The sequence below is a fragment of the Triplophysa rosa genome, linkage group LG7 (assembly GCF_024868665.1).
Source record: "Triplophysa rosa linkage group LG7, Trosa_1v2, whole genome shotgun sequence".
Classification (NCBI taxonomy): Eukaryota; Metazoa; Chordata; class Actinopteri; order Cypriniformes; family Nemacheilidae; genus Triplophysa; species Triplophysa rosa.
In genome coordinates this window covers 1,966,447-1,984,269 of record NC_079896.1, presented here as the reverse complement: position 1 = coordinate 1,984,269, position 17,823 = coordinate 1,966,447, and the positions used below count along the sequence as shown (strand labels likewise).

Here is a 17,823-nt window from a genome sequence, read left to right as displayed (position 1 = left end):
CGCACTGTAAATCAGAACAGATTGTGTTTTAATCTAAATCTGGGAAACTACAAAATGTATGGATACGAACCCAGTTGTGCCAGCACTAAACTTTGAATAACTAAAGCTTTCTTTGTCTCCCAGAAACTTAAAGATTGTTTTACAGTTCTCAGTTTCATTCAGTAGCCTATAGACATCCCAATTACAATGAATACAATTTGTCAATTTACTATACTATTTATTTAAATTTGGTATCTTTTATTGACTTGACGTTTATTGTTGTTGTTTGATGTAGTTTTGTATTTTATACTTGTTGGGACCCCAGGAAGAGTAGGTAGTGTCCAATGGGGATCCAAATAAATAAATAAAGATACTATAGTATACTGTATTAAATATACTATTCTACAGCAGTATATTATTTTCCCGTGTGGGTATACGAAATGGGGCGACTTGTAACTTGGCCAGGATGAAGTGCGTCAGTGGGAAACCGCCCGTGTACTTTTTCTACATTGTGTTTGAATTTATATCTTTGGACTATTATCTTCATGAAATGTTTTTCTCTTTTTTTTTTTAAGATTTCACAGTTCATCTCGCTGCCATTCTGGTCACTCAAACACAATCTAAGAACGCGTTCGGTAACAGCACAATAACGCATTATACGTGACATTTGGGTACATCGTGGCGTGACCTGTAACACCTGTCCAACTGATGTCACCGGAGGCTCATCTCGTTAGCGTTCTGAAACTCTTCCAAACACAAGAGTTAAGCAGTTCAACTCGCATGGTGCAAAGCGTGCGATGGATTGCCTAGCAACAGCGCAAGTGGGATGCGCGTAAGGTTAGCGAATAGAAAGCTCAAATACTGTTTCCAGGAGCAGGGCACCGCTCGCGTTGAGACGCTACTAACACGTCACGATTGGTTGGCTGTTGCTGTGTAGTCTCCCCACTGCCTAATGGTTATCACCTCCCAGCGTGTCATTCCATTGGCAGGTTATGCTTTTATTCCCCAAAGTTGTGTTTACTCAACATTCCTTTAAAGTTGGAACAGGGTTAGCTTTCAATAACTCCTTCTCCTTTCCAAACTTCGTAGGGTTGCCTTAAACACAGTGGGAGGCTGATTTGATTTATATTTCTAACCCGCACCCAAGAGTCAAACCCAAATGTCTTGCTTATATTGTGCTGGCGAATCAAATTTCTGACGTGTGTATCTGAAGACACATTTTACAACATCATACTGTAAGGAGTCTCTGCTCGGAATGTGATTTTCTACCCCGTTGCTCCACGCATTTTAAACACTAAATAGGTTGATTTCCCTCAGTAGTTATGAAGTAAAGGCAAACCATTTTTTGTTTTCTTATCTAACTGACACAATAAGGCCAATAAAGATATGTGTGACTGTTGAATCATTTTATGGCATACTAGCAGGAATATCTTCTCGGAACACGCTTTCATGCTCTGGTGTTTACTGTGAAACATGAAATATAACATATGCACTTCATAAACATCTCAGGTCATCAGAAATAAATTAACTACAATGAAAATGTGCTTAATTTATGGGGTTTGATCATAATTTACCTAAATGCCAGCATTTCGTTTGGGATGTTTGTAGTTTTTATCCTCGTAAAATGATCGGATTGCTTGTTTGTCATAATAATCACGGAGAAAAGTAATTGCCTTCATATCGGTAACACCTTCAATAAGGATCTATTCACATTAGTTAACGCATTAGATAACATAACAATAAGCATTTTACAGCACTGCTTAATTGATTTCATTTTTGTTAATGTTAGTACACATACAATTGTTTAGGCAATTTTTAATCATCTTAGATAATTGGAACTATGTTAACCGATACAACAATCAATTTTTTATGTTGCAATAAACATGTACTATGAATAGGTGCTGTAGATACTGTTATTGTCATGCTAACTAATATAGTTAACTAATGTTAACGAATCTAACCGTATATTGTAAGGTCTTACCCGATAAACAAATCATAACATGCCGAATTTACTTTGAACACACGATGACACCCAACAGTTTATACAAAAACGCAAAATCTATTTTTAACAATATGTAAGTGCTAGTTTAATTGCTTTGTTCAAAATAATGTCAAAAGTCACATAGCACAAGGGAAGTGTGTATTTATTATTTTACTAGGATCTCTTCACCCAGCGGCTCTCTCGCTCCCCCTCGTGGGTAAGGAATTGTATGGAATTCCCAAGCCAGACTGTAGCTAATGCGCATGCGTCGAAGAAAACTCCATGATTTTTTTTGGCACGGGATCCTAAGGAAAAATAGGAACTTGGAAACGAAGATCAACTAAAAGCACCATCCCAAAGCTACAATCAACACGCAGGTCGCAAATAAACCAATTAAAGAGGCTTAGGACGTCGCCGGACCCCTAAAATAAGCAATCTCACGCGCCACGGCCGAGCAGAATTCACTCGAAATTGGACGACAATGCAAGGGGCGCAATAAAACCCAGCGTTATTGCTCTTTGTTTTTTAGCAGGACGCTTCAGATGATGCGCGGGGATGAAGACGCGAGGAAGTGCTTAAAAATCACACGGAGTCGATAACAACTCGTGTAACGTCGACATTTGTAAGTGAAGTTCGTCGAGACGCTCGTTCTGTCTTTGGCCAGCGTTGTGCAGCGCGCCGAAGAAGGAGGAAACTTCGTAAACAAACGAGAGGTACGTAGCCCGCGAGCTAAAGAAAGCTAACAGCGCGACTGCGCCGTACGCGACGCGACGCGGCGAATTTGAACGCCCCCGTTGTACTGCAATGGAGATAGCGTCGTTGTTAATAACGGGAGCGTTGTTGTTGTATGTCGCGTCGCGTAGGCTCGCAACTCAAATGGAGTGACGTTAGCTATTTGAGAATGGGCCAGCTAACGTTAACCGTCAAGACGCAACGTTTATTCGTTTGTTCTTGAAAGCCATCAAAAATCGCGAACTGAAGCCGCTTAGCGTGTGTTTTTTGGGGGTGTAAGGGTCTCGTTTTGTATTAAAACTTCGTGTAACGTTACTTTCATTCGTGGTTGTTTGTTTAACGTTAACGTTACTCCTTAGCTTCAGTCAGATCCCGTCATAGCCCGAGCGCTAGCCGCCTCACAGTCACCCGCCTGTGCACCGGAATAAAAAACCGTTAAAACAGTTTGCTCTTCAAATGACATCATTTCGATGTGTCCCATTTGAATGATTAAATTGGCGCCTCGTGATTTCAGTTTAACTGTCACTCTACTCTACTGCATATGTCAAACAGTACAGGACATAATGAATTCTCTGTACAAACTGTATTTTTATAGTGTATCTATCATCGTGCTGTCATTTTCCTTTAGTTAGAAATGACCTTAACACTTGTTCTGTTACTAAAGGATACACATTGTTAACTTTAGTGCTTTTATGAAAATACCACACCATAGTTTAAATATGGTAACAATAACCAGCAAAAACACTACAGGAGCCACTTATTTCTAGTCTTACATTAATTTTAGTAAAACTATGGAAGGCAATCTGGAAAAAGCCTGGTTATTTTGTAAGTATAATAGAAATGTCACTCGACTGTTTATTTTGCAGGTTGTGTGTGTGTTCAGTGAAGAGGCAGCATAGCCAATTTGAGAAGGCCGGAGAGGATTGTGTGTCCAGACGGGTTCATTGTTCTATTGCGTGTTGCGTCCTTCATGCTGTGTAAATGTCCCCCGAAGGCTGCATTTCCCGGGTGGTGCTGACCGAGGCTGTATAAAGATGACAAGGTATCAAAAAACACCTGAGTTACACCGATTCTATGTTCTGTATTGTCTGTTAGCAATGGCATTCAAAGGTACGCTTAATCCAAAAATATCATCTTTCCATAAAACATATAAAATAAGTGTTAAGGCCTTTTCACACTAAGATAGGTGTAAACAAGTTCTAAATCTAAAAGAACAGCAGAATCTACAACAGTAATAATACAGAGAAACAATATTGTTAGGATCATTTTGTCTAGCCGATGAACTAGAACACATTCACAGCCAATCAAAATCACAAAAGTAAATGATTGTGCTGCCAATGTCTGTGAATTGAGTCCAAACCCGGTTTAAATATGAATTGAGAGCGTCTTTTTGGCTTTAGGCGTTGGATGTTTGTGATCAGAAAATGACAGGGGGCAGTGAGTGTGCAGCAGGGGATAAAGATGAAGGTACAACGATCATCGCCCAGGTCCCGGTTGGCTGGCAGAGAAAAGCTCAAGAGGGGCCTGTGTCTTACATCAGGTATACCCCACGTGTCGGTTCTTTAAAACGTTTGCTGTGGGAGTCTGTGTAATGTTTTTATACTAATTCTTCTTAGTAGTAATTATTTCTTTTCTCCAGCCCAAGTGGAACTGTCCTGCGATCTGTGGACGAGGTGAAGGTGTATCTGCGGACAGACGGCACGTGTAAATGTGGACTTGAGTGCCCGCTTGTCGTAAATAAGGTGAGATCACGGCACCACATTAGGCTGATTTTATTTCAAGTACATGTTATTAGCATTTCGGAGCGTTTTTAAGTTGTATTTATCTTTACAGCTATTTTTGTATTCCGTGTAAGGCCTAGTCCACACGTACACGGGTATTTTTACAAACAGAGTTTTTCCTTCTTCGTTTAAAAAAGAAACCCACATCTACACGAAAACGCAAAAACACGTTATAGAGCGCTGTCAAAAGCATGCCAAACCAACAGGTGGCGATATAACCCTAACCATAAAGCTGTGCTGGCCAATCAGAAGCCTGGAATCTGATGTCAAACAACGGCGATAGCGGCACGAATTCCAACGGCATACGCCAAATCTCCGGTTTCACCGTCTGCACGACAACACTGAAATCGGAGTTTCTAAAAATCTTCACCCTGGCCGGAGTTTTCAAAAAAGTTTGGTTTCAGTGACCGGGTACTGCGTTTGCGTGTGGACGAACGGCCAAACCGCATAGAAAATGCTGCGGTTTTGAAAAACCTGTGTTCGTGTGGACAGGGCCTAAAACTCGGCATGCAGTGCCCAGTTATTTAAAAAAATAATTGAATGCACTTTGAATTAAAATTTGTCCAAATATGTCTGAACTTTTGACAGTCAAAAGGACAATCAAGGTCGGGATCTATTCTATTTCGTTTGTTAGACCTGAAATGCAAGGTCATGTCGAGGGCACGGCATAGTGGCATACAATTCATGCTCTGGTTGTATCCTGCACGTTTTGCCAAATGTAGTTGATAATCCAGATATTAAAAAATTCACATAATATGTACAGCATAAAGAAATAGTGAACATAGCCACTTGAAGATTATGGTGTACATTAGACAAAGATTATTCTGATATCTTTTTAAATCAACGCAGGTTTTTAACTTCGACCCTGCTGCAATGGTTCAAGCTCCTGGTCATCAGTCAGGTAAGATAGAAGAAGACATGACCAAACTCTGCAACCATCGCAGGAAAGTTGATGCCATGGCAGCGCTGTGCCAAAGCATGCAGCCGTCTCAACTTCCCCCAACAGGTTTGCGTCTTAACACACCTTAAACTCGCATGATTCCAACACGATGACTTTCTGAAAGAAATGTTCCGGGTATCGTACAAGTTCAGCTCTATAGATGTCATCTGTGACATTTTAATTTACACTATGGGCCAAGGCTTTATAGAGGGTTTAAAAACACCATTCTAGAGCGCATATTTTTGTTAAAGCACTTCATCAGTAGAAATATAATTAGATTTTTAATTTAAAAGATTTAAACTCATTCTTTTCCATTCATTCTTTTGAGTGGCCAACATTATCGTTGACAAAGTCGACAGAGCTTAATTTACATAAACTAAGATCCTTCCTTAAAGGTTGTCTTAAAAGCTTGACATTAAATGGTAAAATGTGTACAAAAGTGTGAGTGGCATCTGCTTGTTTGTTTAAGGAGGTGTTGTGTGCTCAGTGGATGGCAGAGAGTCGAGAGGATCTATAGCGGCTCACGGAGAAAGCGCCAACTGCACTTACCTTCAGCCGAGACACAACCAGGTCAAATCCAGCAACTTACCTTTGACCTCCCATCGCTCCGTCTTGCAGAATGGCTCCAACTCACCCTTAAAGAAACCCTCGTGTCAGGCACCTGCGGGGAGCAATGCGTCCTCTTCTACAAAACAGCAGTGGAACCTTCATCCACCCCTCACCCCTCAAAACATCCTTCAAAGAACACTTCACACGCCCACCTCTCCCAACAACAACCTCCTCCCCAACACCTTTTCAAATAGCCCCTCGACTCTGATTGGTCGAGCGGCACAGCAGGGAGGAAGCGTAAAGTCGCCCTCTCCCCTTTCAGTTTGCTCCTCACCCTCACGCACGCTAGAGTCCTTCTCACCCCATCAACGCTCTCGCCACTCCTCGACCTCGTCGCTCTCCGAGCAGGGAGTTAAACCCTCACCGCCCACCATGCCGTGCTCCTCTCCCAAGCTCCCTTTCTCCCCCACCAGCCCGTGCAGTCGTCTGGAAGGCATCCTGCAGCACTACAAAGATTGTAGTACCAGTTCCAGCACTAAGTCCACCGTCACTAACAACCAAAGCAACCATCAGATGTCGCAGGTTGCATCGTCGGCTCGTCCCAACCCGGCTGACAAGAGGAACGGGGCGGCCGCTCAAGCCTCAAACCTGCTCAGCCGTCCTCTAGGACAGATCCGCAGTCGACAGAAGAGCCAGCAGCACATCAGCAACTCCTTTCCGGCCAGCAGTCTCCTATCTGCAGCGGCCAAAGCCCAGTTGGCCAACCAGAAAACTCTGAACACAGCCGACGCTCTGTCTGCTCTCCCTCTCACGGGTCTAGACAAGGAACAGCAGTCAAAGGTATTGATTAGCACTTTAAACAGTAACCTCCATCCCACCTCAGCCAGAGTGCAGTCCCTCACCACCCTCTTGCTTCCGCACTCCCCTTCCCTTTCCCAGAAGCCCCCTGAGAAAACCTTACGACGCAAACGCCAGCGACGCTCGCCCACCGTGTTGAGCATGCTCAAAGAGACGCAGCTGAGAGATCTGTCCACGCCGCCTCTCCTCATCTCTCCATCCCATTCTCCCTCCTCTCCTCCCATTCCCATCTCGGACACCCACCGGCTCCCTGTCGCTCCTTTAAATGCCTCTTTCCAGAACGCTGCGCTGAGGCTACAGGAGGCCGATGAAAGCAGAAAGGCGGGACTCTGTAATTCCCTTCCGTTTTCCTCCCCGTCTCCGTCCCAGCCTCTCTCCGCCCTGCTTCAGCTTCTTAGCATGCAGAGTGCACAAAATACAACCCAGCAGTCCAACAACGCAGCTTCTATGCCCAGCAATAGACACACGCACCCGTCACCCTCTTCACCCAGACCCGTAACGCCCCAGTATGATGGCCAGAATGCTTTACAGGTTCACATTCACACCTCTCAATCCCAAAACTCAGAGGCATCTGCCCAGCTGCCCCTTACACAATTTTCTCTGATGGGTGACGAGACAACGATGAACCTCAAAACAACCTCCAGCAATGCCGTCCTGAACTTGAGCAAGTCCCACACGGGCATGCAGTCAGACCTCAGCGGTTCAGTTATGAGCGTCATCAACCAGATGTCCTCAGCATCTTGCTTGACCCCTCAATCGGATAAAGGTTGTGGACCCAAAACGCCAGAGATGTGTCCAGTCAACAACACCTACCAGAATCAGTCAAACCCCAACCAAGCTGTTGAGAGTAAAAGTAAGAGTTTATTTTCTTACGGTTTGGTTTTTGTTTCTGTGAAATTCTCAACTTGTAAAAATGAGAGGTCCAAAATGACAGTCTGAGGCATTTTGATTGTGCAATAACGCGTGAATTAGTAAGAAAACAGTTTGCAGGAGAAAAGTGTTATTTGATGGCCTGGATTGATGTTTTGCAAGAATAGCGACACATGCATTTCTTGTTGATGCTCATCTCTGCAGAAACAAGACCAAAAATAAAGACATTGACACAGCTTTCCATTTCTGGGCCTTCTTCCAAGTCGTAACCTAGTTACAGTTGGCAGAAGTACTCGTGGTGGTACTCACATTGATGATGCAAACTGTGTAGAGCCAAATAAAATCATGTAGAAAGAAGTTGTCCAAGGCCCAATCCGAATTCTATTTTATACCCCTTCGCCCACTCTATTTCAAGTGGCAAGGGGAAGGGCTAAAAACATTCCCCTAAGAAATGGGACGCCGCTACTACACTGTCATACGTCAACATGATACGTCACTGATAGCTGCTACGGAAATTGCTGCGATGTTTATCACAAACTTCCAAGATGCTGCTGTCAGCTGTAGTCATATCAGTTTCGTGTGTTACAGCCTAAAAAGTAGCATTGGTCGGAGTGCATTCTGCTTCCCCCGGTCTGTACGCAATTCTGTTAAAGACAGATAGCATATGTATGCTATTAAAGTAAAACCTCTTGTTTGAATCTTGTTAGCTTTGTAGTGGTACAACACTACAGTTGATGTGTTGTCATTTACGCTTTTATGTTCTCTTCGCAGGTCCTTTAGAGACGCCAGATCAGCCAGACTCGGAAACAAAACTACTGAGCGGCTGCGAGCCGGACCACAACCTCTCTCTGCCCGGCGCTCCCACCACCTCCGAATTCTCCAACCATGCGTCCGACTCCACTGTTTCCCTGCCGTTGGCCGAAGCTTTTCCCTTCATGTCCCAAGAGCAACTTCTCCAGCTTCTGACATCTAACGCTGGTCTGCCCTCTCTCCTGCCACCCTTCCTCGGCTCCTTGCCTTTAGGAATCTGGACCGGTCAGTCCTCTGCGCCCGGCGGCGCTCAACCCCAGCAAGCGGCCGGTGGCATCCTGAACCAGGGCTCTCCTCTTAACATGCTGAGCGATCTTCCTCTCAACCTGGTCAGTCTGCCGTCTTCTGCAGGAGTGGACGGGGCCGAAAAGCCTCCTGGGCTTCAGGCTCTCCTCATGGCCTCTCTGCTGCTAGGACAGAATCCGGCAGCCATGTTGCCGTTACCGCCGCTCAACCTGGAACTTCCGGCACCACAGCATCAAGTGTTTCCGGAGGGAATATCTCTGGAGAAGACGCCCGCTCTGCTGGACTCTGTCCTGATGTGGCCGGGGCTCCTGGAGGCTCTTCAAACTCTAACACCCTCTGTAGACGGCCAGTCACTGCTGCTTTCTGCCCCTCCACCCGCCTTCCTCTCCCTCAATCCCGCTCTGCTGGCAGCAGCTCTCGGCCAGTCCGAACCCATCCCTAACCACATGCAGTCTCCCCCGGTTCATTCTCAGGTAGATGCACAGATGAACGCTAAGTGCATGCTTTCATCTACACACACACTGCATGCTGACAACCAGTCCGTCCGTTTATTGAGTTTCCTCGCTGAGTGTTATCGCCCCCTAGTGTTACTGCAGAGGTTTGCAAGATTGAACCGCATGGATCTGTCAAAAAATGTCACAATTTTATGTGAACATTTGAGCAGGGTTGTCAGTAGCAAAGAAAGGTTAACATGAACCTACTTAAAAATGGATAGGGGTTCAGTCGACAAAATGGCCTGGGAACCGCTGTACTGCGGTGGGTTGTTCATTTGCATGTTTTTTTGTTTAGGATATCATTCGTGATTAAATGCATTGTATTCAGTAAATACAGTTAGGTCCATAAATATTTGGACTCGAGCACATTTGTTGTTATTTTAGCTGTATATCAAAGTGTATTTGAGTTACAGTTTTTAAATTGATATTGTCTTAAAGCGCACACTCTCAGAGTGTATTCACATCCAGATTAGCTGAAGGCTTTAGGAATTGCAGCTCTTTAATATGAACAGGGTTCCCGCGGATCCTTAAAAAGTATGAAATTTAATTTTTTTAATTTAAGGTCATGATGAGTCTTAAAAAGTCTTATTTTTACTTATGGTAGGTCTTACATTTTATATGACACCTTTAGTTAAACATATTTTAATACTTCGCCAAATTAAAACAATATATTTAAAGTTATATGACGCTTTATTTTTTCTTTGTGGATTCGCTCGCTCACGAGACAATCTGTCGGTTGTGGAATTTACGACAGTGTTTTTTGTACCGTCTCCTCCTGTGTGCGCAAACAGAAGAGGAAAGATGGGTAAATGTAAGTTTAATGTGATTTGGCTCCAAGGTGTGAAATATAGAGATTGGTTAGCTGTCAATCTCTATTAAACTCAGTGGGAATTAATGCAGTGTAAAAAGCACAAAGCAAGTGCACACTGAAACTTTCTTGTCGCTGAACGCACTCTTATAAGCTTTTTGTTGCTAAACCTCAGTCTTATTTTGTTTTCTCGTCTTTCATGAAGCGAACTCTAAAAGACAACCACCTCGGTTACCTTTCTCTGTGTTATGTTTGTTTTATAATGAGACGATTTATAATGTTTTTCCCACATGAGTAGGCGGGTTTGGGTGACGCAGTGTTGGGGAGTAGCTAAAGTAGCGACGCTACTAACTAACTTAACTACATTTTTCAGTAGCTTGACGGTAGCTCAACTACGTTTAAAACGGTGTAGCTTTTCCAGTAGTTAATTACGTTTTTTTTTTTTTTAAGTAAAGTAGCGGTGTAGCGTGACCACTGTGTAGCGTCGTCGTCTTATTACTGTATCACTAAAATAGTGAATTATCGCCATCTACTGCAGTAACTATGTATTACGGCTTTACGCTTCACTGAGAAGAGTTCGTAAAGGATGTACACAAGTGAGTAAATATTTAAAGTTTGACACCCCCATCCTATTAAGTATTAAATATGAATCTTATGTAATGAAAACGATAAATAAACAATCCAATTATACTGGTATTGCATTACATTGTTTTAAACTTCTTAATTTAAAACATTAGACATTAACACAAACTCAGGTGTGTCACATCACATAAGATAACTGTTTAGTAATAGTAGATTGTAGTATATTACAGCTGTAGAATATTATGGTAACTATAACACTCTATTAACATATACTACAGTATTAATCTGTAGGAATAGCTGTAGTTAATTTATACACTTTGTAGTATACTTTAATATTTGTAAAGTAAAAAACCGGTACAGGAAATTTACTATACAGTAATTGTATAGTATGTTGTTTCAAAGAAGCTAGCTAGTTTTTTTATAGTATGGCAGAAGAAAGTCAAACACACAGAGAAGACACCAGAAGGAGAAAAGAGAGGAGCTAGATGAGCTGGATAAGGAAATGAAGGAAAAGGCTTCTGACAAATATGATGGACCTATTTGAGATGTATCTGTTTTGATTCTTTCATTCTTCCGAGTAAAAATGGTGAAGATGTTTTTCTTTATCATGGAGAGGATAATGTCATCATCCACCACTTTTATCTCATATGGACGCCCAGGATTGTTTTGTTGCTGAGCTCAGCGTGTGTTGTTTTTTCTTAGAATGGACCAAATTGTTGATTTGGCCGCTCGCAAATGTTCCTGGCATCTTTCTGACGGATCTGTTGTGTTTTTGAAATCTAACTATGGTCTGTTTCACTTGCATGGCGATCTCCCTGAACCCCATGATGTGGGTTCACAGCAACAGCTTCCAAATGCAAACACCACATGTAGAATCAACTCCAGACCTTTAACATGCTTCATTTATGAAGACATTCTTTAAGGAAAAGCCCATACATGTGAATAAAACCGCTTTTGATTCAACTGTCCAATTACTTTTGCTCCCTTGAAAAAGGGGGGAGCTTCGTATTAAAGAGCTGTAATTCCTAAATCCTTCAGCTAATCTGGATGTGAATACACTCTAAATAAAGCTGAGAGCGTGCAAGACGATATCCATTATAAAACTGTAACTCGAATACACTTTGATACACAGCTAAAATAACAAACAATGTGCTTCTGTCCAAATATATATGGACCTAACTGTATATATTTATGCGTTGTTTGGTTTTAGGGCACTCTGTCCAGCCCTGCTCTAGTTTCTACCTCGGTGTCCTGTGGCCCTCTGGTGCCCCCCTCAGGGCGGGAAGTGTGTGACCCTCTGACCGAGCAGGACAAGAACACTCAAACACCTCATTTCCTGCCATCTCTGCTCGGGCCTGGAGTTCTTGGTAAGTAAATTTCACCAGTCGCCTTGCAAGTTTCAGGGATGCCAATTTATCCCTGAATTTATCCGATTTATCACAAATTTGAAAATGAAAGGTATCTATCTATCTGCATTGGAGGTCTCTCATCATTGTCACCTTTTTTCACCCCGATGAGTTTGCATCCCTGAACTTTGCATTTTTTAAACTATTATCAGCTCTTAAAATTTTGTTAAAATTATGTTATTTCTGTGCCAAAAAAGTTGTTTCATAGAGAACAACAAGAGTAAATATGTATATGTATTCTACCGGTTTATGTCCCAGTTAGCACAGATACGTCTGTAAGATGTCAGCTAAAGATCTGGAATACATCTGCTGTGTAAAAACATCCGATAAACGATAAAGGCAGGTTTACACGCATTCTAAATCGTAAACATCTTACAGACATCTTTTAGATGTCTATATGACATCTGACAGTAGACGTCTCAGAGACGTTTTGCAGATGAGCAAACAATCAATAAAAGACTTCTTGCAGATGTAGTGCAGACATCAAATAGACGTCTCCCAGATGTATGTGTGCTATCAGGGTTGGTTTATGCTAGATGTGTAATTTTTAAAAATATTATAAATATACGTCAAGAAGGTGGTTGCTAGGGGGAACCAGCATTATTATTTATGTAATTTGTCAGCGATACGCTTGCATAAACTTCAGCAACATAAGTAAACCTAATTTTTTCCATATCAAAAGTTTCTGTCCAAATTTCTTCAGATTTCCCAGATAGCACAAGTACGTCTGTAAGATGTCTGCTAAAGATCTGGAAAACACCAGCTTTATTATTAATGGAATGGAGACATTAGCCATGCAGGTTGTCGGCAGGTGAAATTTCCTCGGCTGATATGAAAGCTGGATCCGAGTTTTTAGATTATGAACAAGCAGGCACTTCTAGTTTCACTCTTGCTTGGTCAGTATTGAGATTTACTGGAGGGCTGCACTTTTGGGCCGTGTTGCACATCTGCCCATTGGCATTATATTTGCTGTCTGCTTAAGGGGATTTTAGACCCAAAGTGACATCTCTCTCGACTCGGCAGATTAATTTACTGTGACCGGTGGATTTCTGACTGCTGGACGGGATGAAACTAAAAACTCACCCTTAATAAAATTTGGCCTGAGTAGTGACAGCACTGCAACAGCATCTCTGTGCAGAAATCTGCTGATGTAAAGCTATCTGACATAACTCTGTGTGTTGATGGTAGATGTCAGAAACATGTACGTTGTTGACGTGTTGAATACTGAACGGTGTTGTGTTAATGCTGCTGAAAAACAGGAGGTTCATGTATTGTTATCTTCTCCTTGACTTTCTTTTTAATTCCTCGCTGGGTGATTTTCTTAAAAACACTTGCATCAACAAATTCCCTTTATATTCATTTAAAACAAGATATGACATGTTTAGAGGCGTTCATTTTAAACCTTTTACTGACAGTTTAACACAATTTAAAAGAAATGACAAAAAAGGCCTTAAAAATTCTCATTAGCGTAACCATTTAAAACTGTCAATTTCATAGCACGTTTTGCTAAAAACAAGCGAAGCTATGATGCCTAAGCAAGTTTTTATTAATCATACATGATAAGACATGTATAATATTCTATTAAAATATAATTAATTCATGTCAAATTTCTTGAAATGTGGAAAACTACCTGTATCAGTAATGAGAAGGGAAAAAGTCGTGTACACACAGCGTGACAAGAGAATATGCATTTTTAACTTGAAGTCGTTGGTTTACTCGTTAGCCATTTAAAAGGTGCTAGTAGATGTGTTTCTTCACACAAAATCAAACTTAATGTAAATATCTTTGTGTGTTTAAACAGTCTTTAAAAAGCCTCACGAAGGACAAGAATATCAGTCCTGGACACTTCTTTCTTCCACTATTTCTTCATTTTTATTTTACGTGAATATTCCGTCTATCATTTTTTGTAGTTTGTTTTACAATATTTTAATTTCACTCTGTTTAAATTACAACATACAATGTGCTCAGACACATCTGGACGCGTTACGGTTATGAGAATTTCAGCAGATAAAGCAATAAAATACATTATTATTACTTTGTCAAAATGATGTTTTGTCCAAGGTAGAGAACACTGCCATGATGTTTCATGAGAATCACCCCGCTAGGCTCCAGCGGTTTTGATTTGAAGAATTGTTTGAGAGTATTTTCTGTTCATGTTGGACTTGGTGTAAACACACATATGTCAAATTAAGCATTTGAAGGCTTATTAATTCTTTTCCTATGTTTCATTTGTTTGTGCAGGTGATCTCACTGCTCTGGGGAACATTAACAGTCTTCATAGTTTACTAGGAGCCGGTCCACTGCTGCTGCCTCAGGGCCCGTCTCTGGGCGTCCCGCTGACACAGAACCAAACTCTCAACCCGCTGACCTGTCTGCAGGTAAACATTATTATTAAATGGTATCTCAGCTGTAAACAGATACACCCCATTTTACGAACATCCTTTAAAGACACAGTTCATCAAAATATGAAAACTCTCATTTGCTCACCCTCATGTCATCTGTTCTTATTGTCGTTCTCAGCTCACGATGGGGCCCACGCTAATGACAGAGAAGCCTGTGTCTCTACACGAGACTCCTCCATCACAGGAAGAACTCACATCGGCTCAGATTTCCCAAGATCCCCTGCTCAACCCGGTCCCAGCACCTGCACAGCAGAAGGAGGATTCGGCAGGTGGCGGGACGGGTCTGTTTGACCCCTACGGCTCCTTCATGGACACCATCTACACCTCCTTCCTGCAGGTTAGCGAGCGTACCCAGAGCGGTTCTGACTCGACGCCGCTGTCATATCCAGAACTGCCGCCCCTCCTTCAGCAGACCAGTGCCCCGCCCTCTCTCAGCCCACGTCGGGCGTGTTCGGTCCACAATCCGGACCTGACGCGTCTCGGCATGGAGACGGCCCAGTCTCCGGCCCGTGGCACGCCTAAACTCAGCCCTCAGGACCCCTCCACACCCCCACCCTGCAAACCGGCGGGTGTCGACGCCCTGTCAGATGCCCCACTGCAGCCCGCTTTCATGGAGGAGGCCAAGACTGATGGGTCGTCCAAAGTGTGTCTCTATAGCAACGGCATCAGTTCAGGAATGGAGCGAAGAGGAGAAAACGATGAGGATGATGTGGGACAAAGCCAGCCGGGATATTTGAGCACCGGTGAGAGGGCGGTGGATGACATCACCAGCAGAAACGCAGAGCAAGAGAGGGTACGTGTGGTTACATACAAATTCACTTCTGCACATGGCTCATTTCTTATCAGCTGGGAGAAAATGAAAGACTGAAATCTGTGTCCGCTCTTCTCTCTCTCACACAGACTGAAGACATGCGCACAGAAACCAGAAGAAGCCGCAAGAGAAAACAGACGTAAGTGCAGCGATATCAGGTCCATCACGTCTGTTTACTGGTGTGATGTGTTGTGTGTTTATGACACTGTTCTTTGTCATCAGTCTGCAGAGGGGGCTGGACCTGCCGGGGGGGATAGACAGCATCATTGAAGAGCCCACGGCCACGGTGAGGCCAAATTCAGTTAGTGAATATTCTCATCAAACCGCTCGGTTGTTAAATCTGGGTTTAATGTTTGTGTGCAGAGAACAGTGTCGCGGCCGGCGAGATCCACGAGGGGAAAGAGGCGACGTGTGTTCCGATAGATCCCCTCATCCTACTGTACTCCACCGCCAACACCAGCACTGTTTCCACGGCAACGCTCCCACCGTTTGACTGAGCCGCACTGTGAAGACTGTCAGTTCGAGTGTCTGGGTTTTCTCGTTTCCCTCGCTTTTACTTCGTTCTCATTCTGTTACTTTTTAGTCTTTTGTCTGGGTGCTTGTGATGTCAGACTTACACACTACAAGCCACGATCGTGAAAAGCATGGAAACTGACGTCTGTGTAAATTTTATGTGGAGAGTAAAGACCCGTTCACACCAAGAACGACAACTTAGAATAAAAAATTATCATCTGTTGGTGTGGACGCTAAGCTTGCACGCAGCAGTTTCACCTGCGCGAGATGTTTTACATTTGAAGGGTTTAAAAATGTTTAGTTGTTCTTCAGCTGGAAAAAAACATCGCTCTGAAAGTGATCCCAACAATATCGTTTCTCTGTATTGTTATAGTTCTGGTGCTATTTTCTTGAATTTAGAATGATGTAAAACTAGTTATCGTCCTTAGTGTGAACAGGCCACAGATTCACACAAAAAAACCTTTGCACATTCATTCTGCTTGTGTTTCATGATTAAGGCACTCGGTCACATTAATGCAGCAATTTTAAGAAGAATGCATAAAATAATTCATGTGTGTATTGTTGTTTGAATGTGGTCATGTGATCATGTTTCTGTTACGCTGGAGATCTGTTTCTTCTCAACTCTGACCAAATTTTCCAGCCCAAAACTCGTTCAGTAGTTTTGTAAGTATGTATGTGTGTGTGCGTGTGTTACAGACGGAGAGAGACATTATTGTGTATTTGTAGGTTTGTAGAGGCTTTAGTTGTGGACTGTGTCAGCTGTGTGTTACCCTGAGCTCCCATGAGCCACTTCAACACAGGCACAAAAATATTACTGAATATTTAAAATAATAACGACTTGATAATGAGGCTAATTATGCAATTTTACTATGGAATTTTATGTAAATATGTACAGTTTTAGTATTTTATTTTGTACACCTTTTTTTAGGATAAAATGATCAATGTGTAAAATATTTCTCCGGCAGAGAATCCGTTCCTCTCATATTCACGTTTGCTTTGCAAAGAATTGTGAACAAGTAGCATTACCATCCTTTTTTATTGGGAGTTGATTTTTATTTAACAAATTAAAATGTTTTAAACAATGTAATATTTTCGTCATTTTTTAATGTGTGGGTTCCAGTGGTTATGGAAAATTTAAAAATATTAAGGGCATTTAAAAATTGTTTTAATGAGAACATAGTTTTCATTTTTAAGCCTAATATGCTAATTGTAAACTGTAGACTGAGGTTCTGAAAGAAAATCAATAATTAAACATGGTCTTGACTAATGCCAGCAGGACACACCAATCAGAATAATAATTGGTAAAAGCGATCAACTATTTAAGAATAACAGCACACTTATTTTTTTTCAAAGAAAGGAAACGATACAATTATTTTACATTTTGTTACAGTTACCACGGGAATTGATAAAGATATTTTGAGAAATGTCTCGGTGGTTTTGTGTTTTACAAATTAAAGTCAAATGGGTTCAATGTTTTTATTACCCAAGTTCTTCGAGACATCTTTTGTTTTTGGTGAAACTCTCAGCTGATAGCAAGTAAAAAAAGACCTCTCTGTCACCACTATTTAAAACATTTTGCACATGTTTTTCCTGCTTAGTTTACGTCTAAGAATGTAATTTTTTTTTTTTGTGTACAGTTTTGTGTGTGTGAGCCTTTAAGATAAAATCACTAGGCGATAGAATAAACTTGAATCTTAAAAACTAGAACAGCACTTCTGTAAAAATGCCAGAAACTTATAGATTTACAATATATAGTTCATTTAAAATCTCATCTCAATGTTCAAGCATAAAAAATATTTTTAAATACTATCTATTGCTCTTAACAATGTATTTCAGCACGTATGTTCACCTCTTGAGGATGAAAACTTCATTGCTTTGCATCTTACCTTCATTAGAGGACTGCTTAAAAATATTACGTTAGTATTTTGTCATTTTTTTTATTAAACGAGCTACAAAATACACTAAAGATAAACTTAACTTTTAAAACGTTTTTACACTTCTAGTGATTGCAAAGTAGTGAAATGTGAAAATCTGGAGCTCATCAGCCAGATGCGAAACCCT

At 41.8% G+C, this 17,823-nt stretch overlaps 1 protein-coding gene across 2 annotated transcripts; it reads left to right on the top strand.

Moving 5' to 3' along the window:
- Window positions 1-2,233: 2,233 nt before the first annotated feature.
- Window positions 2,234-16,852, top strand: mbd6 (methyl-CpG binding domain protein 6). Of its 2 annotated transcripts, none has more exons than XM_057338395.1 (13): window positions 2,234-2,673; window positions 3,559-3,734; window positions 4,093-4,232; window positions 4,332-4,434; window positions 5,323-5,479; window positions 5,886-7,673; window positions 8,462-9,219; window positions 11,841-11,997; window positions 14,278-14,414; window positions 14,557-15,231; window positions 15,339-15,388; window positions 15,472-15,535; window positions 15,613-16,852. In XM_057338395.1, the coding sequence occupies exons 3-13, from the start codon at window positions 4,117-4,119 to the stop codon at window positions 15,670-15,672; spliced, it is 4,065 nt and encodes a 1,354-aa protein (XP_057194378.1). In that variant the 5' UTR covers window positions 2,234-2,673; window positions 3,559-3,734; window positions 4,093-4,116; the 3' UTR covers window positions 15,673-16,852. The 2 variants fall into 2 exon arrangements, with proteins under 2 accessions (XP_057194378.1, XP_057194377.1); XM_057338394.1 differs by having other exon boundaries at window positions 5,883-7,673.
- The last annotated feature ends 971 nt before the right edge of the window (window positions 16,853-17,823 follow it).